This window comes from Doryrhamphus excisus, linkage group LG1, assembly GCF_037039965.1.
Source record: "Doryrhamphus excisus strain RoL-2023G ecotype Guam linkage group LG1, RoL_Dexc_Guam_v1.1, whole genome shotgun sequence".
Lineage (NCBI taxonomy): Eukaryota > Metazoa > Chordata > Actinopteri > Syngnathiformes > Syngnathidae > Doryrhamphus > Doryrhamphus excisus.
In genome coordinates, this window is record NC_136357.1 from 6,745,022 (window position 1) to 6,770,995 (window position 25,974).

The 25,974-nt window shown below is 42.0% G+C and overlaps 2 protein-coding genes across 2 annotated transcripts; one reads left to right on the top strand and one right to left on the bottom strand.

Moving 5' to 3' along the window:
* Positions 1-10: 10 nt before the first annotated feature.
* Positions 11-7,379, bottom strand: ighmbp2 (immunoglobulin mu DNA binding protein 2). The gene is made up of 16 exons (XM_058076329.2): positions 7,217-7,379; positions 6,858-6,940; positions 6,576-6,745; positions 6,300-6,495; positions 6,115-6,212; positions 4,550-4,713; positions 4,286-4,486; positions 4,066-4,213; positions 3,814-3,988; positions 3,549-3,731; positions 3,351-3,469; positions 2,818-2,912; positions 2,567-2,690; positions 1,702-2,496; positions 1,422-1,621; positions 11-241 (listed from the first exon to the last, which is right to left on the bottom strand). The coding sequence occupies exons 2-16, from the start codon at positions 6,932-6,934 to the stop codon at positions 50-52; spliced, it is 2,937 nt and encodes a 978-aa protein (XP_057932312.2). The 5' UTR covers positions 6,935-6,940; positions 7,217-7,379; the 3' UTR covers positions 11-49.
* A 495-nt stretch (positions 7,380-7,874) lies between these two features.
* Positions 7,875-25,229, top strand: LOC131130936 (protogenin B-like). Its single transcript, XM_058075113.2, has 19 exons — positions 7,875-8,009; positions 8,527-8,826; positions 12,293-12,437; positions 12,718-12,851; positions 12,929-13,225; positions 13,302-13,461; positions 13,541-13,788; positions 14,574-14,738; positions 14,959-15,264; positions 16,625-16,810; positions 18,317-18,412; positions 18,479-18,665; positions 19,790-19,917; positions 20,053-20,223; positions 21,555-21,737; positions 22,908-23,031; positions 23,120-23,246; positions 23,331-23,423; positions 24,246-25,229. The coding sequence occupies exons 1-19, from the start codon at positions 7,943-7,945 to the stop codon at positions 24,609-24,611; spliced, it is 3,483 nt and encodes a 1,160-aa protein (XP_057931096.2). The 5' UTR covers positions 7,875-7,942; the 3' UTR covers positions 24,612-25,229.
* The last annotated feature ends 745 nt before the right edge of the window (positions 25,230-25,974 follow it).

Genomic DNA, 25,974 nt, shown 5'->3' on the forward strand with positions numbered 1-25,974 from the left:
CAAAAATTGGTAGAATTCACACCACTTTATTCCAACAATGTTACCCATTCTACTCTTTGTTTTTTTTCATTTTCCTCTGTGATGCCATATCTTTGAGTTTGGAGTCGAGTTTACGATGTAGATAAGCTTTCTTATTGGCGTCCATGGATTTGTCTTTAGTGCCACTTCCGGCGTACAGGACCCCCTCTTTGCTTATTCTCATGCGAGCGTGAGACTTTGCTTTATCTCCACAGCCGTGGACCTAAAAGCACAAACATTTACTGAATGAGTATGAGTAGCTGTCACTCAAGCTAAACATGGGCAAAACAATAATCAGTTATTGTAATGAATGATGTTTGGTCTACACAAATACACGCCACCAACCTGTAGGTCAGTCACAATAATGGATATATCGATTTATTGAAGGTCAATTATGAGCCCTCGTTAAATTGATGCGTGTCTGCGCCATCTGTTAGTCTCTCTGTGCTACACCGGCTGGATGACAAGAGGGTTCACTCTGCATGTGTCTGTGTGCATTGGCTCTATATGAGGTAAACATCATCTCAGCGGGGCTACACGAGAGAGACGAACTACATAATGTAGTGTCACTGGGAGTACTTCCTGTTTCCCACAGTGCTTTGCTGTACATTCATTAATTTTCTACCGCTTATCCTCACGAGGGGGGGGGCTGTCTTCGGCGAGAGGCAGGGTCAAACAACCATTCACACTCACATTCATACCTATGGACAATTTGGAGTCACCAATTTACCTAGCATGTTTTTTTGGAATGTGGGAGGAAACCGGAGTACCCGGAGAAAACCCACGCATGCACGGGAAGAACATGCAAACTCCACACAGAGATGGCCGAGGGTGGAATTGAACCTAGCTTTGAGGTCTGTGCGCTAACCACTAGTCCGCCGTGCCTGACTGGAAAGTACATGATTAGAGCTTATAGTAGTTGGTTAATATTCTGCATTATACATTGGTACTGTATTGTGTGTTTTTATCCACCTATTGTGTTGCTGTGTGTGTGTAGTTCTGACACCAGGAGTAGGAATTGTGTCATGTGCGGTGACACTCGGCAATGAGTACCATCTAGTGGCTCAAAAGTGACATGACACAATGATAATTGATTTTTTTCGCTTTTTTTTTCCACAATAAAAAGTCAAAATTATCGCATATTGGTCATTTATATTGGAGCGCAATTATCCACCTGCAAAAAGTTATTGTGACAGGCCTAGTCCCCTGTATTAACTTGCAGAAGAAGGGGGACTAATGCATGTGGTTGCAATTCACAATTACAAAAGAAGAGAAATATTAAGATTGTCCAATAAGTGTGAAAACTACAGTCAAAATGAGTGTCTTCCAGAACTAAGTACACATTGTAGATAAATGTGCCAATTGTAACAAACATTTTGCAGGTTCTATACTATTCATCTTACCTCTGGTATGTGGTGACTGAGACAATATTGTCTGTTGCAGAACAAACAAAGCTGTCCGAGTGTTAGCACCGAGGCTTTACACTTGACAAAGCTGCACACGCTGTCTGCCTTCACCACGGCGTTGATGAGGGCGTAAAAGTCGGCGTCGGGAGAAGCGGCAGCCGCAATCTCGCAGGCGCCTGCTTTGGTTCGCTTCTTTCCTGGCAAGAAAAAAAAAAATACAAAAGTTGACACTGAATTTCCGAGATAATGTAAACATAGAGATGTTTGCTAAGCTAACCTTTAGCTGGATTGGTTTTCTTTGAAGATACTGAGATGTTCTGTTGCTTCTTTTGTTCTCTTCTCTGCTGCTCACGCTTCATTCGTTCCAAATGTAAACTTTTTAGATCGTATGGATTTTGGTTTGAAGATTCTGCGTTTGGAGGAATGTCCTTCTCTTGAGAAGCGGCTGCTCCAACTTTTTCTTCTAGCACCTCTTCCTGTTCTGCTGTGGCTGATTCAGGCGGTTTAGGAGTAACATGCTTTGAGATTGTGATGCATCTGTCTTTGCCCTCGCCTTTGCTCTCATGATTAAGGCCGAGCTCTTCGGCGATCTGATGCACCAGAAGGCGATCATGGGAGGTGAATGATGGCGGGAAATCGACTTCACTCTGATTGCGGTCCTTTGCAAAATCCTCTACCATACGTCTAATCTCGCTTTCTCTGTTCTTGTTATGTTCTTCATCAATGAGCGTTGATACGGACATCGTTATGTGCTTATCCTGTTTATGACCATTTTTTGTGTGGTTGCTTCCATTTGATTTCTTCTGGAGTGGTTTGGCTTTCTTCTCCTTCTGAGAAGCCGGCGTGTCAGTCTTTGTGTCCTTGTGGTCACGGACGTAGTTCTGTGGTACGAGGTCTTGTATGTACTCAAATGCAGTTCTGACCTCTCCGTACTCGGTCACATGATGCACCAGCGTCTTTAGGAAAGCGTGATTCTGAACAGTCTGTGTGTCGCACACGATAGCTACGTGACGTCTCGCACGTGTGACAGCCACATTTATCCTTCGGTCCTCAGCCAGAAATCCAACTTCACCTGCATTCAGGAAGGACTTAATAGTTGCATTTAAAGTTTCTATGACAGACACAAAATAAAAAATAGTTACCTTTTCTATTGGACCGCACTAAAGATAAAACCACAGCTTCTTTTTCTCGGCCTTGAAATCCATCCACTGATTTAATTTCCAGCTCTGGGTGTCTGACAGAAAGTTTCTGGCGCAGAAGGTCAACCTTCACAGACGTCCAAATTGTTAAACCATGCACAGCAGGTACACCAACACAATCTACGTAATATCCTCCAATATAAGCGCTATGTCAGTTATGCATAGGCTGCGTATTTAGATCGTGACCTACTTACTTGTAAATTGTAGGGTGCAATGACAGCTATGTCTTTAGCATTAACTCCAGCTTCTGTCAAAGCCTTTATGTGCAGATCCACGATGTCAACCTCACCTGAGTAAACAGATATGTGGTTAAAAAGGTGATTTTTTTTTTTTTGTAAAGTTTTTCATTCATTCATTTTCTACCGCTTTTCCTCACGAGGGTCACGGGGGTGCTGGAGCCTATCCCAGCTGTCTTCAGGCAAGACAATGGACCCTGGACTGGTCGCCAGCCAATCACGGGGCACATATAGACAAACAACCATTCACACTCACATTCATACCTATGGACAATTTGGAGTCGCCAATTAACCTAGCATGTTTTTGGAATGTGGGAGGAAACCGGAGTACCCGGAGAAAACCCACGCATGCACGGGGAGAACATGCAAACTCCACACAATGGTGGAATTGAACTCTGGTCTCCTCGCTGTGAGGTCTGCGCGCTAACCACTCGACCGCCGTGCCGCCTTGTAAAGTTTTTTTCTTATATAAATCTGAAGAGAAGCCAAACCTTGGTTGCCTTTGGACTGCTCATCTGCTGCCTGTGTTTCAGTCAGACCACAGCCGGACGTGTCGATGAGAAGAAGAGGCGTGCTGGTCTCTTCGACACATGTGACACCAGGTAGATCTCTGCATGCATCATTTAATCAAGTTATTTTACAGATTAGCAGTAGGTTTGGTTGTATTTTACAGTTAAGATGATTCTCACTTTAATAAATGTGTCGCCACTGAGCTGTGGGCCGTCAGTCTGCCTTGGTACATCTCTTTGGATGCCCATTCCATGATGGCACTGTTCATGCGGTACTGGACGGTCAGCATGCGCACAACTGACTCTCCATACATCTGGATGAGTCTTTCCATAAGACTAACAGATAGACCTTTGGAGGCAGCCCTGATTGAAGCACATTGTTGATGAGAATAAGTTAAAATGAACACACCAAATGTCCAATAAAGGCAGCAAAACGGTTGTTTACGCCTGTGATTTGATGGTAGGCGGTAACTGCTTGTAGTCTCCAGACAAAATGCACTTGCGTGCTCGAAGCAGGGTGATCCAGCAGCTGCTCTCCAGCGACTGGGCACACTCGTCAATCACCACCCAATCAAAATGCTCCGCTGGCAGGAACTTCAGAGGCCCGTCTTCACATGCACCTGTACATTGGGGCAGGGGGCAAATGGCCTCTTTCACTGTTCTGACCACAGCGGGATCACGTTTGTTGTTTGCTAACCTGTGTTGGTTGATAAAATGACATCAGCGCTTTGAAGAACCTGGCAGATGCCTGTTGCTTCCCTGGTTTTCAGCTCCTTTCTTAGCTCGCCTATTTCCCGTCTGTAGTTCCCCCGCCCTCCTTTCTCTGTGTTTTTCTTCATTGCCACCTTGGAGGATTAAGGATATAAAGAAAGCCCAAGTCAAGGTCGCTCGCATAAAGCACATACAAAGATACTTACAAAAGCTTTGTCAATGTCTTTGCGGATGTCAGCAATGATGTGTGCACTGGCGCTCTTGGCGAGGATGGCATCCAGTGAATGTTTTTGTATAGACTCCAGCAGTCTGGCAGGGTGACCCAGCCTCAGAACTTTGGCCTTGCACCGGGCTAATCTCTCCACTAAATTATCCACAGCCACGTTAGAAGGGGCACAGCAGAGGACCTGCACAAATATGGCTCCGGTGAGTTGGAGTCAGTTACAGACATACAGAGCTTTTTGGTGCACCTTTTGGCCTTGTTTGATGGCTTGCAGAATGATCTCCACCACTGTGGTGGTTTTGCCCGTTCCGGGGGGTCCGTGAATTACTGCCAGTTCTCTCTGAGACAGAGCAAATGTCACTGCTTCTTTCTGGGAATCATCCAGGTTGGAGTTAAAGAACTCTATCTCATCTAAAGAGAAATGGACACACACACAAACAAACACATACAGTAGGTGGGCTATCGCTCATCACAAATAGAACAGCTGTATCCAAAAAAACTGCCTTTATAAAAATGGCTCTAAACTAACTTTTTTTTTTTTTTACTCTGAGTACTACCCCAACTTAAAATTTAGGTAGCACAAGCAGAAAATTTGGGGGCACACACCAAAATCGAGTAAATAATATCAAGTAAATATTCACATCATTTTCCCAGTACTACTGAGAAATGCTAATAAATAAATGGCATCTGTCTTCTCTAACTGCCATGTTTCCATTCCTAACATGTCATGCTATGCACAATTATTTATTACTATATTATTATTTTTTCTATTACAATTATTTATTACTCCTCTTATCATCCTCTCATCACACATGACAGCTTAATCATTATCATCATATGAACACCAACCACCAGGCCACGTAGTATTCTGAGGGCTGGGGCGAACCCGGCCATGGAGAACTTTCAGAAGAAAACATCAAAAATAAAGACATGTTTTAATTTAAAGTACTACATCTACTAATATGTAAATGCATATCAATCTGGAAATAAGAGGTACTATCTTATTGGAAAATAATATGGTTAAAAGCTTGTATTTTTTGCATGTTTATGTTGTTTTGTTTGAATATGTTTCGCTGAGCTAGGAGACCAGGGTTCAATTCCACCCTCGGCCATCGCTGTGTGGAGTTTGCATGTTCTCCCCATGCATGCGTGGGTTTTCTCCGGGTACTCCGGTTTCCTCCCACATTCCAAAAAACATGCTAGGCTAATTGGCGACTCCAAATTGTCCATAGGTATGAATGTGAGTGTGAATGGTTGTTTGTCTATATGTGCCCTGTGATTGGCTGGCGACCAGTCCAGGGTGTACCCCACCTCTCGCCCAAAGACAGCTGGGTAGGCTTCAGCACCCCCCCGCAACCCTCGTGAGGATAAGCGGTAGAAAATGAATGAATGAATGTTTCGCTGAGTGTTTCCCACTGGTCTTTGAACGCACCATATTTTTTGTATGCCGAGACAAAGTTAACAAAGTAAGTATGTAACTTTGTCCGATACTGCTTTTGTGTGTGAATGGATAAAGGTGCAAATTTACATGCAATGTCTAGCATTTTAGCCGTAAAATTCAACCATTTTGTCACAGTCTATAGCCATGACATTAACTATGACGTTCATAATGTTTAATACACCTCTCATAATGATGCAGTGCAGTTGTGTCACCGCAAACTACAACTAACAACTACTAAATATAGTATTATTCTATATATTGAACCTTTAAGATGGTGTCCATACAAACTTGCTATGCTGGTTGTCATTGGATTGTGCAGGTGTAACTAATGGCGTTTCCTACATACCTGAGTCATTTGTCATTTCACTTACCTGGCCGAGAAAGAGAAGACGGTTTGGCTTCTCCAAAAAGAACACTGATTAGATTTGCAGCCGGCCCATTTTTGTATCCATTTAACACATTTAAAGCACTGCCAGCACAAACACACAAAAATAAAATGTTAAGCTATATACGAAAAATGAAAGACAATTTAAAACAACATTATGACACAGCCTACCGTTTCATTCGTTTGTAAGTCACATCATTTGCCAACTTTAAGAGGCTGTACAGAGCGTCTGTATCAAAACTGACTCCATCCTTTGAATCGTCAAAAGCCACACTAATGGACGCCTGGCTGACCCGTGTTACAATCCCAGTGCTGATCTGAGATGTCGCACTGCATCCACTCGAGTCGTACAACCCAACGATATCACCTGTGACAAAAGACACAAACAACTGCATGGAGCCAACCAGAAGCTACAAAAAGATGAGATACCATTTTCTCCCATTTTACCTGGTCCAAAACTGTTGCTTGGAAGAGATGAGAGGCCAAGATGCTTTCTTGGTTCAAGCACAACAACTACGCGACCATAGAGGCCGGTGGACTGACTTGTGATCTGAAGTTTTAACAGGCATACTCCTTTGTTTTGAAGATCCTTAGGAGAGATGTTCTCCTGCCAAACTCTGGATGCAGAAAACAATACTTATAGGAAAAAGGCTTGGAAAGAAGCAGTGCAATTTGGATAAACTAACATAATGGTTGCGTGAATTGTATTTTGTACTTTAAACTTCATACCTTGTTTCCTCTATTTCAGCCTCCCTTTCCTCCAGCAGAAGTTCTAATGTCTTTGACACGAATTGTTCCACTGCCATCTCTCACTAAAAAAAACAACACACGGTGCGTGTTAATGTATTAATGCTCTCTTGTAAATACAGCACATAACCTGTGAATGACAGTCAGCTATGTTTCTCTCATCTGTTATTGTGATGATACAATGGTCACTTTCATTCATGAAAGCCACACACTGTGCTTCGAAGTGGTTAATGTGAATTTATGACGCTGAACTCATGAAAAGTTGACATGTTAGCTAAGCCGACATGCTAACGCTACGCATTTTCCTTTAACTGCATTTCACAAGCGATTAAAACACTCACCGACTGCTGTTGAAAATAAATGTCAGTCCCAGTCAGAGGCGAAGGTGATGGGTAAAGCAATGAATGCTTGTATACCTCATGCCGAAAAGAAAATTTCTGGAAATATTTTACTTGACATCTCAGTCGGTGGTTAGCTTGCTAGCACCTGTTAAAATGAACAACTTCCGTTGCCCTACTGTGAAAATTTTATTTTGAAGGCAAGCATAGCGGAAGTTGGCGTACAATGCGAATCTCACCATTTCAGCAAATAAGGTAATACATGATTATTATTAAAAGATATTCACTTTAATGAAACTATTCAGTGACAGCCATCGGAAGCAAAAATGTACAGTGCTGTTTGTTTGACAATATACAACCATACAATAGTAGTATTATAATAATTTAAAAAGTAACCAAGCAGCTTTAATGAATAATAAAGTAACTGAAGGCTGAAAAATGTGAGGAAATAGCAACATATTTGCATATGCACAGGTTGGTATGACGCATTCATGTGTGTACAAGCAGTGCAATTTGAAAGGTACGATATATTATTACCAATATTCTAATTATTTTCTGACACACGTTTTTGCGCATGCGTGAAAAAGAGTGAGGGTGGGGGGGCCCTTCCAGCACCCGGGTTGAGCAGCGGGTGCTGCACGCCAGTAGTGTTTGGGGGACCTCTGAGGAAACACGCACAGGAGCTCGGAGGTTCGCTGTGTGGGGAAAATGAGACTGCATTGTGGATAAATGGCGAAGTTTAAGATGAAAGTCGGCCATATTTGGCTGTTTTTGTTTTTGTTTTTGCGCTCACCAAGTAAGTGTCTTGTTGCTGATGTTGTCGCTTTGCATGTTAACCCATGTTAACTGTAGCTGCAGATACATGTGCTTATAAATGCAAACATTGCCATTTGTCAGTGAACATATTGCATAGTTTACTGCTGTTTTATGTCGAAAATAGCTGAAAGATTCTTATCCACTTCCACTCCAATACATATGATTATGATGGCATTTTCTGTGAAATAGAACAGAACACTTATTGTGATGATGACTTTATTTATTGACACCATCCTGAACCTGTTCCTACAAAATACAGCACTATACATGTAATATTAATGAGTAAAAAAAAGTATAATCTTGACCTATGACCCATTCTTGCATTGTATTTTTTAGTATAGTTGGTTTGATATATATTTTAATACATATTTTGCACCTACCCATTGTGCTCTATGCTACTGGTATAATGTGCCAGTGTAATTCGGCTTACATTTTGTAGCCCAGCATCCTTCAGTCACCACTGATCTGTTCCTAATGTTACAATTCCTTTCTTCTAGGTGTTTCGGGTTTCAGTGAGTTATCTTTCATCACTGAGCCCAGTGATGTGACCGTTCTACCAAAGGACCCTGCTGTCTTGGATTGTCAAGCTCATGGGCTGCCTCCGGTCATCATCAAATGGCTGAAAAACGGCGTTCGTTTAGCCGAAAGTGAGCACATCCAGTTTTTGCCCAATGGGTCATTGTACATACCAAAGATAAAGCATACCAAGGAGGAGTCGGATGAAGGATTCTACCAGTGCCTCTCAAAGAACAAATTTGGAGCTATCCTTAGCCAAAGATCACGCCTGACTATCGCAAGTAAGTACGTCCTGGTGGTATCTAGTTTGTGGTATCATACATAAAGATGGAAAGTTCATGGGTTATTAATCTGTAAATGGGAAGCAAATGCTCAGAATTGAGCCTATAGCTTTCAGTCCAGTCATTGTTTCAACTGAGAAGTTTTAATAACATACATACAGCCCAAAAATAATAAAATATCAGCCTTAGTTCTATTTGGATCATTGCATTATCTCTACAGGCTCTGTGTCATTGCTGAATGGTCCGCTACACAGAGGAATCTCTGAAAGGCCGTTTGCCTTTTAGGCTTTGTTTGGCGTGCCCCTCACTGATCCAAAAGAAAAGGCTAGGTTTTGAGCACATTTGTTTGCACACATATCAGTGGACAGGGCAGCTGTGTCCATTCAACAGGCCTTATCCAGCATGCATGCTGCTCATTGGTAGAGGAGGTATATCCCTCACTTGTGTCAAGGAAGCCGGCAAAGAAATATACTGATGTTGACATTGAGTCCAGGAAGTAGAGGGGAACTTTTTCTTCAGTGTTTTGTAGTGTTTGTTGATTAAAAAAATAAAATAATGCATCACAATTTTACAGGAAATGATTGTACATGTGTAAAAGTACATCATATTTACTATGCTGATGCATTTATGGTTGTTGTCAAGTCTGTTACAGAGAATTACTATGTCATTATATTTACAAAAAAAAAGCACACATAAACCTACCAAAGGTCCAAGTTTATGAGAAGGGGTGAAAGGTTTTGGTCATCTGTAGGCTGGTGGTGGAGGATGGGCTTCTGTCTCCGCTCTCCTTCTGTCCAGAGGTCTTTGGGTTCAGAGGTCAACAGGGAAGGGCTTTGTGATGTCACAGGCCTGATGTGACTGAGATGGCCTGCTCCGCTCGCTCCCAGGACACCATCCCTTTCACTGGGGCGACCCCTGTGTTGCTCCGTCAGGCAGAAGCCTTTTGTTGAATCTGAGCCAGTTTTACTAGTGAATGAACATGTTTGTGAGTGAGTGATGTTGGCCTTCTAAAAGCATCCAGAGACGTTTTTTTTTGAGCGGTCTTGTCACACATGTAACAATTTTGTTATATTTATTTGGTTGACACAGGCTGCCAGAATTATCTAATGCAGTGGTCTCAAACTCAATTTACTTGGGGGCCACGGGAGCTAGGGTCTGGGTCAGACTGGGCCACATCAGGTTTTCCCAAAACGCATTTATTAAAAACAGAAAAATATACAAACTTTTTCAGTGCTTTGGTTCCGATTTTCTACAATAAAAGATCTGATAAAACATCATCTCATATATCTTAATTTTTATTTTTCTGCACAAAATAAGCTGAAAAATAAACAAATCAAGAATAAAGAAAATCGATCAATCAGTAATAAATAAATATAATAATAATAATAAAACAGCAAATAATAAAAACTTAAGAAACCACATATAGTTGGTGGGTAGACAAATTATGTTTTTCAGATTAAAATGAACAAAGCATTATTAGAGCCCTGTAGACATGACAAAACAGTACTATAGTCACATTTATACTCTTTTTATTTACAACATATTGCGCAACTGCAGGGTCTTGAGACACATGCTAACTCGCAAACTAGAGAGCTAGCGACCTAAACGGTAGCCTCCAAGTTGTTTCCTTTAAACTTAAAAAAGCCAAAAACTTGCGCGGGCCGCACTAACATTAAACTTTCATATCAAGGCGGAGGCCTCAAACCTAGTGTCCTGCGTGCCACATTTGGCCCGCGGACCGCATGTTTGAGACCCCTGATCTAATGTATCACTGGTCCTCTTAAAATAAAGTTAAATAAATAAAGTTCTACTACTACAAAACATATATTCATAACATTCAGCACAAGAAGCTTACATTTTTTGATTCAAATTGGAGGCAATATTGCAAGTTTGGATATAATCAATGGACATGGGCTTGAAGTCAACTCTGACCTCTTGAAAGAAACCTTTGTGCTGTTTGACCCAGACATTGATTTGCTCCTTATAACAGAAGCGAGCATATTAGCAGATCAGTGTGCTCAGACCCTGCCCACCATCTACATCACTGATGCTGTGTTTGCATGACGAAAACACCATTTATTTGTAAACAGACGCATGGAAGTTCAAGGCCCAAATATACTGCTGGTAATCAGTTGCTTCTCGGGTTGTCATCCAGCTCACAGATATTTCCTTTGGAAAAATTAAGGCGAAAAAAAAAAAACATCAACGCGGTTCAAGTGATCTGCTGCATACAGTATCATTTAAACAAGCTTCTCTTTGTGCATTATAGATGAAATGAGGTTGTAAATTACAGCATTGCTGTTTAATTTTGACTTCCCAAAGCTGAGTGTTCAGTGGGGAGAAGGGGGTATTGATTTTCTTTAACACAATATTGACTTGTTTCCTGTTAGTGCAAGGGGGGAGGGCACCTTAATGAGTGAAGGTCATTGGTAATACTTAAAGAGGGCCCTTCACATAAATGCAGATTAGGGTTTTGTGTGTGTGTGTGTGTTAGAAATTATTGGCATGACTCACATGGAACACAGAGTGACTAAGCACAATGTGTATATGGATCCAAACATTAGCAAATGTATTCATTCATTAATTTTCTACCGCTTATCCTGCTGGAGCCTATCCCAGCTGTCTTCGGGCGAGAGGCGGGGTACACCCTGGACTGGTCGCCAGCCAATCACAGGGCACATATAGACAAACAACCATTCACACTCACATTCATACCTATGGACAATTTGGAGTCGCCAATTAACCTAGCATGTTTTTGGAATGTGGGAGGAAACCGGAGTACCTGGAGAAAACCCACACATGCATGGAGAACATGCAAACTCCACACAGAGATGGCCGAGGGTGGAATCTAACTCGGGTCTCCGAGCTCTGTGGCCTGTGCGCTATCCACTCGTCAATTGGAAAATTTAACATAATCGTATTTATTGTACACAGGAGTTCAGTGTTTGCTTTACTGTTTTCCATCCATTGATTTGTTTTGGCAGCACGGCGGTCTAGTGGTTAGCGCACAGACCTCACAGCTAGGAGACCAGGGTTCGATTCCACCCTCGGCCATCTCTGTGTGGAGTTTGCATGTTCTCCCCGTGAATGCGTGGGTTTTCTCCGGGTACTCCGGTTTCCTCCCACATTCCAAAAACATGCTAGGTTAATTGGCGACTCAAATGTACCCCGCCTCATGCCCCGAAGACAGCTGGGATAGGCTCCAGCACCTCCCGCGACCCTCGTGAGGAAAAGCGGTAGAAAATAAATGAATGAATGATTTGTTTAGTTTTGTTTCCATAACTATAAATCTTTCCACAATTGATCCACTGATTGCACCAACTGCTCAACTCCAGGACTGGCAGCTTTTTTGCGCAATAGCAAGATAATCACAGTTCAATTTCTGCCGTAGACGCCATCAACACCAAGGCTTCGCATGTTGTATAATACAAATGTATAAAATATTTTCTATTGAATTTCCCTGCAGGTATTTCAGAGTTTGTGTTGCACCCATTGCCTACGGAGGTGACGGAGGGCTCGGTGGCCCGATTCTCATGTGCAGTCACCTCCAGACCCCCCGCCACAGTCACCTGGGAGTTCAACCAAAGCACATTACCTCTTCAGACTGACAGGTAATTTTATATTAGTCGTGGGTCTTTCATCACCGATCATACCTGTGCTGTATGGTAGAGATGGGGAATCAAATTTGTGACTCAGGTTCAAGTCACACTTAATTCACACACAGAGGGTGTTTTGTGTTTTGTTTTGGGACTCGAGAACATCTGGGCAGGGGGGTTAATGTTGTCTAACATAACCCATGATTGATTAAGGTGGCTCCATGTCGTGTAGAAATACCATATGTATTAAGCACTTATTTGACCTTAGTGTTTGACCTCTTTTATTTGTGTGTAGAATCACAGTTTTGCCCAATGGAGTCCTTCAGATCCACAGTGTACAACTGAAGGATGCTGGCCAGTATCGATGTGTCGCAACGAACATTGGCAGCCGACTGAAGAGTCGCGAGGCAACGCTGAGAGTCGTTCAAAGTGGGTATTCATTGTTGACACTACTACTATACTGAGAACAGCTCATTTATTTCACATTTTCTTTCCTTTTCTTCAAGGTGTGGGTGCTGAAACCCATAGGAGACCCAGAATCATAGCTGGACCTCAGAACATGACAGTTTCACTCCATCAAACTGTAGTGCTAGAGTGCTTAGCTACTGGAAACCCCTGGCCCATCATCTCCTGGAGCCGTGCTGATAGTAAACCAATTGATGTATATAAAGCCAAAGTGCTGGGAAATGGGAACCTGGTTATTACAGATGTGAAATCCAAGCACAGTGGAGTCTACCTCTGCAGGGCTACCACCCCTGGAACCCGCAACTACACTATAGCTGCTGCCAACCTAACAGTTCAAGGTACTGTACCGTCATCAATCATATTGAAGCATACGAATCGACTTTTTTTTTAATCTATGGTGTGCCACGTTTTCAGTGCCGCCATCTATTGTTGAGAGGCCCGAGAGTCAGACCCGTCCCAGGGCTGGTACTGCTCGCTTCATGTGCCAAGCGGAAGGAGTGCCTACACCTCGCATCAGCTGGCTGAAGAATGGTGAAGAGGTTCACTTAAATGGCCGCATTAAGATGTACAACAGGTATTAATTATGGACACAAATATGCCAAATAAGCTGTCTAAAAGACCTGTTTTGATCATGTTTTTTCCATGTTTCACAGTAAATTGGTCATCACTCAGATCATCCCTGAAGATGACGCTATCTATCAGTGCATGGCAGAGAGTGAACAGGGCTCAGTGCTGTCCTTAGCTCGCCTCATTGTTGTGATGTCAGAAGACAGGCCCAGTGCTCCGAGGAACATCCATGCTGAGACCATCTCAAGCTCGGCTATCTTACTGGCATGGGAGAGGCCACTCTTCAATGCAGAAAGAGTCATAGCCTACTCCATCCATTACATGAAGGCTGAAGGTGAGATGTTTTCCTGGCTGTTTCGTATTATTAAAGATGATAGCGAATAACAATAATATGTATTACTGTCTCAAATGTGATCAGCTGTCCTTGGTGTGTTAATCTGTTGTTGCTGGACAGAGCAGAGGTCAAGGAGTGCATAGAAATAGCAACCTCACCTAACAACAAGCTTAGAAACTATTGCGCATACTCTCTCTTAAAGGAACAGGATACCTTTTTAAAAGCTAACCTTGTTATGAAGAGTGTTGAGAGTTGTGAGTAGTTTAACAGTATCAGAAAGGTAGTATATTATTATGAAACAATATTTCTTATATACGGAGAATTCTTTCTAATATTATGTCTATTTTTAGCTAGTTAATTCATAAGCCGGGCTGCACGGCGGACGAGTGGTTAGCGAGCAGACCTCACAGCTAGGAGACCAGGGTTCAATTCCACCCTCTGCCATCTCTGTGTGGAGTTTGCATGTTCTCCCCGTGCATGCGTGGGTTTTCTCCGGGTACTCCGGTTTCCTCCCACATTCCAAAAAAAACATGCTAGGTTAATTGGCGACTCCAAATTGTCCATAGGTATGAATGTGAGTGTGAATGGTTGTTTGTCTATATGTGCCCTGTGATTGGCTGGCGACCAATCCAGAGTGTACCCTGCCTCTCGCCAAAGACAGCTGTCTTTCTAATATTATGTCTATTTTTATTTACCTAGTCCTAGTGAATTTATAAACCAGATAGTATATGTTGTCTTCCCAACCTATTCCCTAACCTGATCCCTGATCCCACTCTGCATGTCAGGTCTAAACAATGAGGAATACCAAGTTGTTATTGGCAACGACACAACCAGTTACATTATCGATGATCTGGAGCCGGCTCGAAATTACACCTTCTACATTGTGGCTTACATGCCGATGGGAGCCAGTCGTATGTCCGATCAAGTCAGTCAACACACACTGGAGGATGGTAAGCTTTGAGACTCCCAGCATTCCTTGTAGTAAATCACTTTGGCAGTTTAGTTAAGGTGAATGTACGTAAATCCTGTGTGTACACAGCACCTTTTCAGTGGAAATGGGGGAAGGGCATTGTTTGTTTTTTTTTACCATAGCTGCAATGTTTTCTCGTTTAACTTTATTATTCAGCTGTTAATAGGAAATATAACACCCTTATGTGTTATTTTTTTCAGTGCCTCTGCGTACACCAGAGCTACATTTGATAAGCCACAACTCAACAGACATCCGGGTGAGCTGGCAGCAGCTTCCCTCCAAGTTGAGCCGCGGGCGGGTGTCAGCATACAGGCTGTCCTATCGCACAGCCGCAGACAGCGCAGTGATATCAGTGGAGCTACCGCAGAACAGCACTGAGTACCTGTTGGAGGGTCTCCAGCCCGACACCATCTACCTGTTCCGTATGGCTGCAGCCACCCGTGTGGGCTGGTGTGAGCCTTCAGCGTGGACGTCCCACCGTACACCTAAGACCTCCAGCCACAAAGGTAAAACAAGCAGAAGGTACAGAGAGGTCATCTAAATTGGGTTGAGGTCAGGACTCTAGTTCTTCCATGTGAAAATCATCTTGCTACTGTATATATGGTATATTTAAGGACCTTGAGTAAAATCCCTCCCCACAAAGTTGGAAGCATATCATTACTTATAATTAAGGGGCCCAACCTTGGATTGATGAATTAATCATTTTAAAGTTATATGTATATGTATATTATATATATATATATATAAAAAACGCATTTATTAAAAACAGAAAAATATACAAACTTTTTCAGTGCTTTGGTTCCGGTTTCTACAATAAAAGCTCTGATAAAACATTCCACTGTTCTCAAATATCTTAATTTTTATTTTTCTGCACAAAATAAGATGATAAATAAACAAACAAATCAAAAATAAAGAAAATCAATCAATTAGTAATACATAAATATAATAATAATAAAACGGCAAATAATAAAAACTTAAGAAACCACATATAGTTGGCGGGTAGACAAATTATTTTTTTTCTGATTAAAATTAACAAAGCATTATTAGAGCCCTGTAGACATGACAAAACACGACTATAGTCACATTTATACTCTTTTTATTTACAACATATTGCGCAACTGCAAGGTCTTGAGACACATGCTAACTCACAAACTAGAGAGCTAGCGACCTAAACGGTAGCCTTCAAGTTATTTCCTTTAAACTTAAATAGCTACAAACTTACCACTTCCACACGGATAGGGAGGATAACTATTAACAGTTATTTAACCTTTAACATGAACATTAATCAAACGTAATCATTTTTTCTGGGTACATGATACCATACAGCATCCATATCAAACTTGCGCGGGCCGCACTAACATTAAACTTTCATATCAAGGCGGGGGCCTCAAACTAGTGTCCTGCGGGCCACATTTGGCCCGCGGGCCACGTGTTTGAGACCCCTGCTTTAGTCCATATATGATAGAGACATTTAATTTTTTTGCTCCTATATTGAGGCCATCTTATGTGCAGAGTTTGTTGTTGGAGCCTTGGAGTTATTGTCCAGCAGTCTTTTGTGTTGGTTCCTCAGAAACCTTTGCCCTCTGCTGTCAGTGATGTAAGAGCCGCCTCAGTCACGGGTCATAAAGAGAGTGTGGGGAAAAGAATAGGCTTTTTTCCGTAAAATCCTGCTGTTTTCTGCCCAGCTTTTTTTTCCCCGCAGTGGCCTATAATAAATGATCAACTACTCAATGCCATTTTCCCCTTATGCTTATCAAACACATCTAAAGTAGTTAGTGCACCACCCCAACTAGGTTTAGTATTGTTTTGTGATATTCCGAGTGTGAAAGTGTATTGATCTAATGCCTGCTGTCTTTCCCGGTTCAGTTCCCTCAGCCCCAATTTGTCAACTTGAGCCGCTTAACTGCACTTCCATTGTGGCACGCTGGCAAACCGCCCCAGAGTCTGAGGCTGTCCTTGGCTACCGCTTGCGTTACCATGAGGAAAAACAACCCGAGCAGCCCGTCATCCAGCTGCAGGCTCAGACTTACACCTACACCATCAGTGGTCTTGGTAAGATGATAGTGGACTATGTTGATAACATTAACATACGTCTGTTGAGTGGGCAGTTGGTCCCTGCATTTGCATTCTCACCCTGGACTGAGATCAATGCGGGCTGACCTCTTCAGTTTGCATGCAGTATTGAGTAGGATCAGCCTCCCTAGGTTAGAGGTCAGGGTCCAGATGTCCCTCCCACCACGGTTTTCTCATCCAGTGGCTTGCATAATTACCCCTGGCTATTGTGTTGTGTTCAAGGCCAGACCTGCCTTACCAGATACTCCCCCTTCTTTTTTTTTAGCTGGACTTCGAAACACACAAAACAGCCCCTCGGGATTGGCCAGAATCGGACAGGACCGCTGGCCTCTAACCATGAGACAGCAGTCTTGCATTAGTCTACTGCCCCCCCATGCTTGTCTATGCTGTCCATGTAAATAACCTACAATAATCAGTACGCACAGAGCTGTGTTGCACTGCTTAAAACTAATAATGTCACTCAACAAAGTGTGTTCTTAATATGATGAATAGAAACAGCACATATTTCAGGCGTTTTCCATTTAAAAAGGCTCAATGTTGAGCTCTGTTTGCTTCTATTGATAATGAAAATGATTGATAGTCAGCCTGCTGAGGTTGGTCATAGATTTCTACAACAACTTTTTTGGAGCCATCTTTGCTCCAAGTTGAAGGCTATCACGCAAGGACAACAGAGGAACAAACCAAGGAACAAAAGAACCCCCCCTCCACCCCTTTCTATCCCAAAGTTCTGCTCCCAGATTCCGTCTGTTCTATCTTGGCCTGACCCAGTGACCCAAGTCAAACCCCCCCCTTGTCCCATGGGCCTTGGCTCCCAGCAGCTGAAGGTTGCCCCCACGGCCCAGCCCCCACACAACAGGGGCCTGGACACCCCCCCCCTGCATGGTCAATATCCATAGACTGACCTTTCACACGGGAGACACAAAACTAATCTTAACACTCCCTAAAGATGGCCTGATTTAGGAGCTGAGGCCATGGTAGCTGTTTAGGATGAAACGCAAAATGTATAATTTCATGTTAACTTGCTTACTAATTTTTGCTTTTTGGTCAGATTTGAATATTTATGCCAAAAATGTTTTTTAATGCTTATTGTTGTTATTATTTTACATTGTACTGCAATCTGATGATTATAAAGGCATACAGTATATTCACATTGACCATACTAATATTTCTAATATTTCTCATGTCATGGGACAGCACATGATAAATTAGAAACTGGGGTGACACAGAAGATTGTGCATTGTCTGTGTTTTTGTGGGGGGGCTGCTTATGACCCACACACTTCACACCCTGTCGTTATTCTGAATGCATATCTGATTGCCTTCAGTGAAGTAAGTGTTACAATATTTGTTTACCTCAATGCTGCTATGTTAATTTTGTCGATTCTTTGACCGCAAACCATCCAATAATAGCAACGATTTTGTATTGGTTTGTTAATTTTTTTGTTATTGGCAGCAACAAATGGAAAATGTGTCATTTGTGTCCCAGATCCGAGGAGGAGGTATCGTGTCAAGATCCTAGCCTTCAGTCAGCTAGGAGATGGCTATGAGACGGACCAAGCCATCAGTACTCCTGGATGTGTGTGTAAGTACATTACAAGTTTTTTATTTTAACATTTTAGGACACAACCTGATTATTTTTTCTTAACAGCTGCTAGGGACCAAATGGCAGCAACCCCTCCACCTCCGGATCATGTGACTGTCTCGGCCAACAGTTCCTCTGAAGTGTCCTTACGTTGGAAACACCCCACGTTCACGTCTGGGAAGGCTGTCAGCTACACTGTCCGCTACACGATTGTTGGAACACACAATGCTTCGGCTTTACGCTACTTGCAAACGTGAGCTAATATTCCAAAATATTAAGATATAAGTCTTTGTGTCTTGTGATGTGCAGTATTGGACATCACTTTACATTTGAATCAGTGTGATTTTTTCCCTTTTAATAGTTTATAGTACTTTGAAATTACTATTTTTAATTGGAATGTTCCGATCAGGGCTGCACGGCTGACGAGTGGTTAGCGCGTAGGCCTCACAGCTAGGAGACCCGAGTTCAATTTCATCTTCGGCCATCTCTGTGTGGAGTTTGCATGTTCTCCCCGTGCATGCGTGGGTTTTCTCCGGGTACTCCGGTTTCCTCCCACATTCCAAAAACATGCTAGGTTAATTGGTGACTCCAAATTGTCCATAGGTATGAATGTGAGTGTGAATGGTTGTTTGTCTATATGTGCCCCTGTGATTGGCTTGCCCGAAGACAGCTGGGATAGGCTCCAGCACCCCCCGCGACCCTTGTGAGGAAAAAGCGGTAGAGAATGAATGAATATTACTTTGAAATGACTATTTTTAATTGGAATGTTCCGATCAGAGTGGTTAGCACGTAGGCCTCACTGCTAGGAGACCCAAGTTCAATTCCACCCTCTGTGTGGAGTTTGCATATTCTCCCCGTGCGTGTGTGGGTTTTCTCCGGGTACTCCGGTTCCCTCCCACATTCCAAAAACATGCTAGGTTAATTGGTGACTCCAAATTGTCCATAGGTATGAATGTGAGTGTGAATGGTTGTTTGTCTATATGTGCCTTGTGATTGGCTGGTGACCAATCCGGGGTGTACCCCGCTTCTCGCCCGAAAGACAGCTGGGATAGGCTCCAGCACCCCTGCGACCCGAGAGGATAAGCTGTAGAAAATGAATGAATTAATAAATTTTTGAGTGTGAAACTTTATCACTCTCACAAAGACAGGAAGTCCCTCACACGGCAGACAATGCTTATTCTGAATTCTGCAGTGGGGGCGGAAACCCAGATGGGGTTTTAAAGCAAATATCAGCCGATACCATTGATACCATTCTTTTTCACTTATATTGTCCGATACCGATCAGTGGCCGATCGATAGGAGCACCCTTAACTTACTTAACTTACACAGTAATATTGAAGGAGTCGGCTTGGTAAGAATTGTGTTTGTTTTCCACAGTACCAAAGAAAATGTGACGGTGCAAAATTTAGATCCAAATACTCGCTACGAGTTTGTGGTGCGTCTCCATGTGGATCAGATGTCAAGTCCTTGGAGCCCTGCGGTTTATCATCACACACTACCAGCAGGTGATCAATTAATACATTATACTGTGTCATTTATTGATGTTTTCTTTTCCATGTTTTATACCCAGAATGCCATTCAAAAGACCACAGCTTTGCATGCAACTGTAAATGAATGTTTATTGTATTCTTTGTCTGCAGCACCCAGACGGCCGCCCACGGGACTGAGAGTAACTCTGATTGAGGAAGACACAGCCTTGGTGTCCTGGAAGGAGCCTACTGAGTCCAATGTGGTGGTTACGCACTACACCATCCTTTACGCTTCCCAGACGTCTTGGATGGCTGGACGCTGGCAAATAATTCAAAGAGAGGGTGAGCTAGGCAGAAGACACTACATGATACATAGTTTGGATATATATCTATATTGTAGAACAGGGGTCTCAAACTCTATTTACCTGGGGGCCACCGGAGCTAGGTTCTGGGTGAAGCCGGGCCGCATCAGGTTTTCAAAAAACCCCCCAAAAAAACGCATTTATTAAAAACTGGAAAAAAAAAACAATCTTCAATGCTTTTGCTTCTGCTATACCCTACACTTTTTCAGTACTTTGGTTCTGGTTTTCCACACCAAAATATCTGTTTTCAAATATCTTAATTTTTATTTTTCTATACACAAAATAAGATAAAAAAATAAACAAATTAAGAATAAAGACAATAAATCAATGAATCAGTAATAAATAAGTAAAATAATAATAAAACAGCAAATAAGAAAAACGTAAGAAACCACATACAGTTGGTAGAGAAATGATTTTTTTCAGATTCAAATGTACAGTATTAACAGTTATTTAACCTTTAACATGAACATTAATGAAACTTACTAATTTGACCCAATTAGCAAGTTAGCATCGTACTCAGTTCCATCTGGGAGCAGCGTCGTAACTTTAACAACATGTTTGATGAGATGCTTTATCTTGACGTGTATTTTCCGTTTTATTCCAAATCATTCCCTGCATTTATTTATACCCAGTGTCATAAGCCTTTAGCTTCATTGCTAATCCAAAGCAAAACAGGGCGGGGTAACAGGGTAGGGTAACAGTATGGACGGGGCAAAATCATGGTAATTGTGTCCGGTGTGCACACAGCTTTAAGCTGTCATTTCAACATTAAACTTTGGTATCAAGGTGGGGGCCTCAAACTAGCATCTCGTGGGCCGCATTTGGCCCGCGGGCCACGAGTTTGAGACCCCTGTTGTAGAATATAATAATTTCATAGTATGATGTTATATTATGTACTATATAGAAAATATCCCTTAAATATTGTCACGTTCGAGCATGCTCGTGTGGTGTAGCGACCCCAGGATGCAGAGATGAGGACCCAATTGCAGGTAAAAATATATTTAATGATGCTATGCAGGAGAACAACGCACTAGCATGTGCTACATAAAAAATGACAATGACCCAACAACTAAAGGAGCGCACACCTGAACTAAATAGACATCACATATACTGAAACTGAAAACTGAAACAGAACAACACAGGAAGTTCATACAAAATAAGGGCATGAACCAGGAACTGAGGAAAAGAGGAAAACTAAGAGCTGTCACGAGGGGGTGAAGCCCAATCGTGACAAATATAAGTACTACCAACGCCCACAGGATCAGTTATATTATATCCAGTATCCTTATTGTCTGCTTCTACTCATTACAGGAAGTCATACAATGGCTCTTCTGGAGAAGCTGGAACCAGGGAATGTCTACATGGTGAAGATCTCTGCCTCCAACCAAGTGGGTGATGGCCCTTTCTCAGACGTCGTCGAGCTGGCTATGAAGCGAGGAAATGCCCAACACAGCAAGAAAGCCTGGCACTCGCATAGTTTTCAGCACACAGTTGGTGAGTACATTATATATATACGATTATTTCATCCAACAGTATTGTATTGTATTGTATTTAAACAGTAATTAATAGTATGTAACACTGTAAATCAGGGGTCTCAAACTCAATTTACTTGGGGGCCACTGGAGCTAGGGTCTGGGCGAGACTGGGACGCATCAGGTTTTCCAAAAAAAAAAACGCATTTATTAAAAACAGAAAAATGAATAAAATTTGCTTTGGTTTTGATTTTCTACAAGAAAAGCTCTGATAAAACATTCAACTCTTCTCAAATATCTTAATTTTTCTACACAAAATAAGATGAAAAATAAATAAACTAATCAATAATAAAGAAAATCAATCAATCAGTAATACATAAAAAATATAATAATAATAATAAAATGGCAAATAACCACATATAGTTGGTGGGTAGACAAATTATTTTTTTCAGATTAAAATTAACAAAGCATTATTAGAGCCACTCCGGTTTCCTCCCACATTCCAAAAACATGCTAGGTTAATTGGCGACTCCAAATTGTCCATAGGTATGAATGTGAGTGTGAATGGTTGTTTGTCTATATGTGCCCTGTGATTGGCTGGCGACCAGTCCAGGGTGTACCCCGCCTCTCGCCCGAAGACAGCTGGGATAGGCTCCAGCACCCCCGCGACCCTCGTGAGGAAAAAGCGGTAGAAAATGAATGAATGAATGAATTATTAGAGCCCTGTAGACATGACAAAACACGACTATAGTCACATTTATACTCTTTTTATTTACAACATATTGCGCAACTGCAGGGTCTTGAGACACATGCTAACTCGCAAACTAGAGAGCTAGCGACCTAAACGGTAGCCTTCAAGTTATTTCCTTTAAACTTAAATAGCCAAAAACTTACCACTTCCACACGGACAGGGAGGATAACTATTAACAGTTATTTAACCTTTAACATGAACATTAATCAAACTTAATAATTTTTTCTGGGTACATGATACCATACAGCATCCATATCAAACTTGCGCGGGCCGCACTAACATTAAACTTTCATATCAAGGCGGGGGCCTCAAACTAGTGTCCTGCGGGCCACATTTGGCTCGCGGGCCGTGTGTTTGAGACCACTGCTGTAAATGAACACACGGAGCAGCCTAATTCATTCCTGTCTGTGTTCTGTAAATTGATGTTTTATTTTTTTTCAGTCTTCTCTGATGGTCTCTACCACATTGACCAAAGATCCATGACCGGGATCATTGTTGGAGTGAGCATTGCCTTGGCCTGTATTGTAATGTGTGCCTTAATCCTCATCAGTAAAGGCAGACCAAGGTACTTATTGTTGCTATCATCACATGAGACCCACTCAAAACTCTCATTATCACTAACTGGCATTTTGATTTCATATTGTATTTTCTAGAAAATCCTCCAGCAACAAAGCCATTCCCGAGACTCCTGGTGAAGGTTTGTCTTTGCATCACGAGTGCCATGTTGAGAACGCCGATGCCCTCATCCCCATGATGAGTACTCGCTTCATGGACGCCAAGGTCAGATGAGTTACTCGCAAGTGTCTGAAGAGCTTATTATTTCAAGACCAGAATGAGTCTGATGTACTTTTACATGTTTTTCAGAATTCTAATATTGTGATAAACGGTGCGGGGCCTGCAATGAGCAAGAGGTGGCTGCTCTGCAATAAAGACATCAGCACTCCTATTGAGAATAATGTAAGGAATGTGACATAACTTGCCTGTTAAAGAGCCCACATTATACTTTTTAAGTCTCAGGGGTCCCACAGTAATGTATTGGAAGTGTATTGTTCAAAATCTAGCCTTAAAAGTGCTTTTAGTTCAGACTATTGTGCTTCTGTAATTTTAATTCCAATGAACTTTGTTTGTCCATAGTACATGATATTGTGCACTTGATCCACTTTTTCTATAGAATATATATAGTGTAACTCTGTAGCATCATAATGGATGACATGTATCAAACTAACATGAAGTAGTGGGACACAAACAGGAGTATAGCTACATATGCGAGCTACAGAGCATGACACGACAGTTATCCTATTTGACCATCTGAAGGTGGAGTCCAGACTTCATTTTAAGATGTGTAGCGAAGCCTCAGTGATGTTACGAAGGTATACATATGCTCATAAAAAACATTTGAGTGCCTTTCAAAAGCAGGGCAAGATTTGGTGCTCGTAAATTAGCTCCAGGCTGCACGGCGGTCGAGTGGTTAGCGCGCAGACCTAGGAGACCAGGGTTCAATTCCACCCTCAGCCATCTCTGTGTGGAGTTTGCATGTTCTCCCCATGCATGCGTGGGTTTTCTCTGGGTACTCAGTTTCCTCCCACATTCCAAAAACATGCTAGGTTAATTATCGACTCCAAATTGTCCATAGGTATGAATGTGAGTGTGAATGGTTGTTTGTCTATATGTGCCCTGTGATTGGCTGGCCACCAGTCCAGCTGAATGAATGAATGAAATTAGCTCCAGGGATACATACATTAATAGCATCATTTGTGATAAATTATGTTTTTTCTGCAGGTTGAAGGGAGAGTCAGCTTATATGAGGCTGGCAAAACTATTCTGAGGTATGAGGAGCATCTAAGGTCTGCACCATCGTCCCAGGAGATCAACTTTGGACCCTTCCATGCAGAGAGCTCTCAAGGCAGCGATGGTAGCCAAGAAACAGGAGACTCCGGGCACTACTCCAATGAGGAGAGCAACGAAGAGATGAGCAATCCATCTACCAACCAAAGCTCCAGACCTGAATCTTTCGGACCGTGTGATGACGCCTCCACGGTCGAGATGAAGCCGTCTTTTCAAGTGGAAAACGAGCAAATATGTCTTTCACTCCAACTTTCAGCGTCTGACACTGCCCGGTCGTGCCGCGCCTCTGATGGTAGCTAGCACTCGACTCAGAATTGACCAGTTCTACCCCCTTTTGGTTATTTCCTGCGGCACAAGGAGACATGAAGTCAGCTGCTGTGAAGGAGGAAATGAGCATTATCTTCAGATCTACCTCAGGATTTTGTATGAATGTCGATTTCAGCATTTTATTTCCTTTTTTTTTTCTACCTGTTGGTCTTTGTGGCATCATCTGTCCTAAACCAAAGCTCACCCATGATGAATGTTTTAAATACTGTGATACATGTTTTTTGAATTTAATAGTTTTTTCTTTTCCACTGGACCTTAGCGGGTGTTTGATTGTCTACCTCATTTGTTCTTTCTAAATAACTACCTCCCTCCCGATACTTTGTGTGAAACCACATCGTTGCCGCTTCTTGTTGCTTCTGTTGGGGTAGTTTTAATTTTTGCATTTTGTTCCCATTGCTTTTTTTTTTTTAATATGTGTCAAAAACCAAGTGCATTAGATACTGTCAAACTTTGTTTGAGATGTAGGACATTTTTAGTGCACTGAACTCAAAGCTTTAACATGGCCTTAAATACTGAAAGGGCTTTGCATACGCTGTCCAAAGACGTGAATATTTCTACCCAAAGAGTTTTTGATATTAAGCAACCAAAAATGTAATGTACATGACAAGGGCACACTGTTCTGTGCCATTGTACATTTCTCTCTGAATGGTGGTTTCAGTGCTTTAGTCAGTGTGAACTTTATTGGCGATTTTTGAAAGCTTTAGCTCAAGTCTCGGTGGCTTGGGTTCCGTTTGCCTTCTAGACCATTGCTCAGCGCAGCGGTGACGCCGATGCTATTATCCAAAGAGTTGTCTGCTTCCTCAAAAATGGGTGTGGCTTTTCATTTAGTTGATCCTTGGCATATGGAGGGGGACACTATTGATCCATTGTGTTCTGTCAGTGATAAATGATGTGGTTTATTCTTGGTGCACACATCATCTTATCACTGCTCCCCCAATGTTTTTGTTCCCTATGCCGCTGTGATATTTGTTGTCCAGGTGTGACAATAAGGATTCTGACTATCAAAATGGAAGCCCAATGTGTGAAGAGCAACATAATCAATTTTTATATCTTTGTAATAGAAATGATCTCAACCAAAGAAGCTTTATGTCTCTAATTTAGTCATTTTCTTTGGGTTCATTGAAACAATTTGCATTGTGATTTCCGTAGAAATACATTTTACATTCATCTTTTTTTTGAAAGCTTGAGATGTGAAAGCTGATCTGCTGTCTGAGATATCACCTTCATTAGAATTTGATAATTTAGTACGTGGTAATTACATGTCACAGTTTCTGTGTGACATTTACTTTAAGTTAATATTGCTGCTGTCATGCTCAGAGTTTGTTATAAATTACAA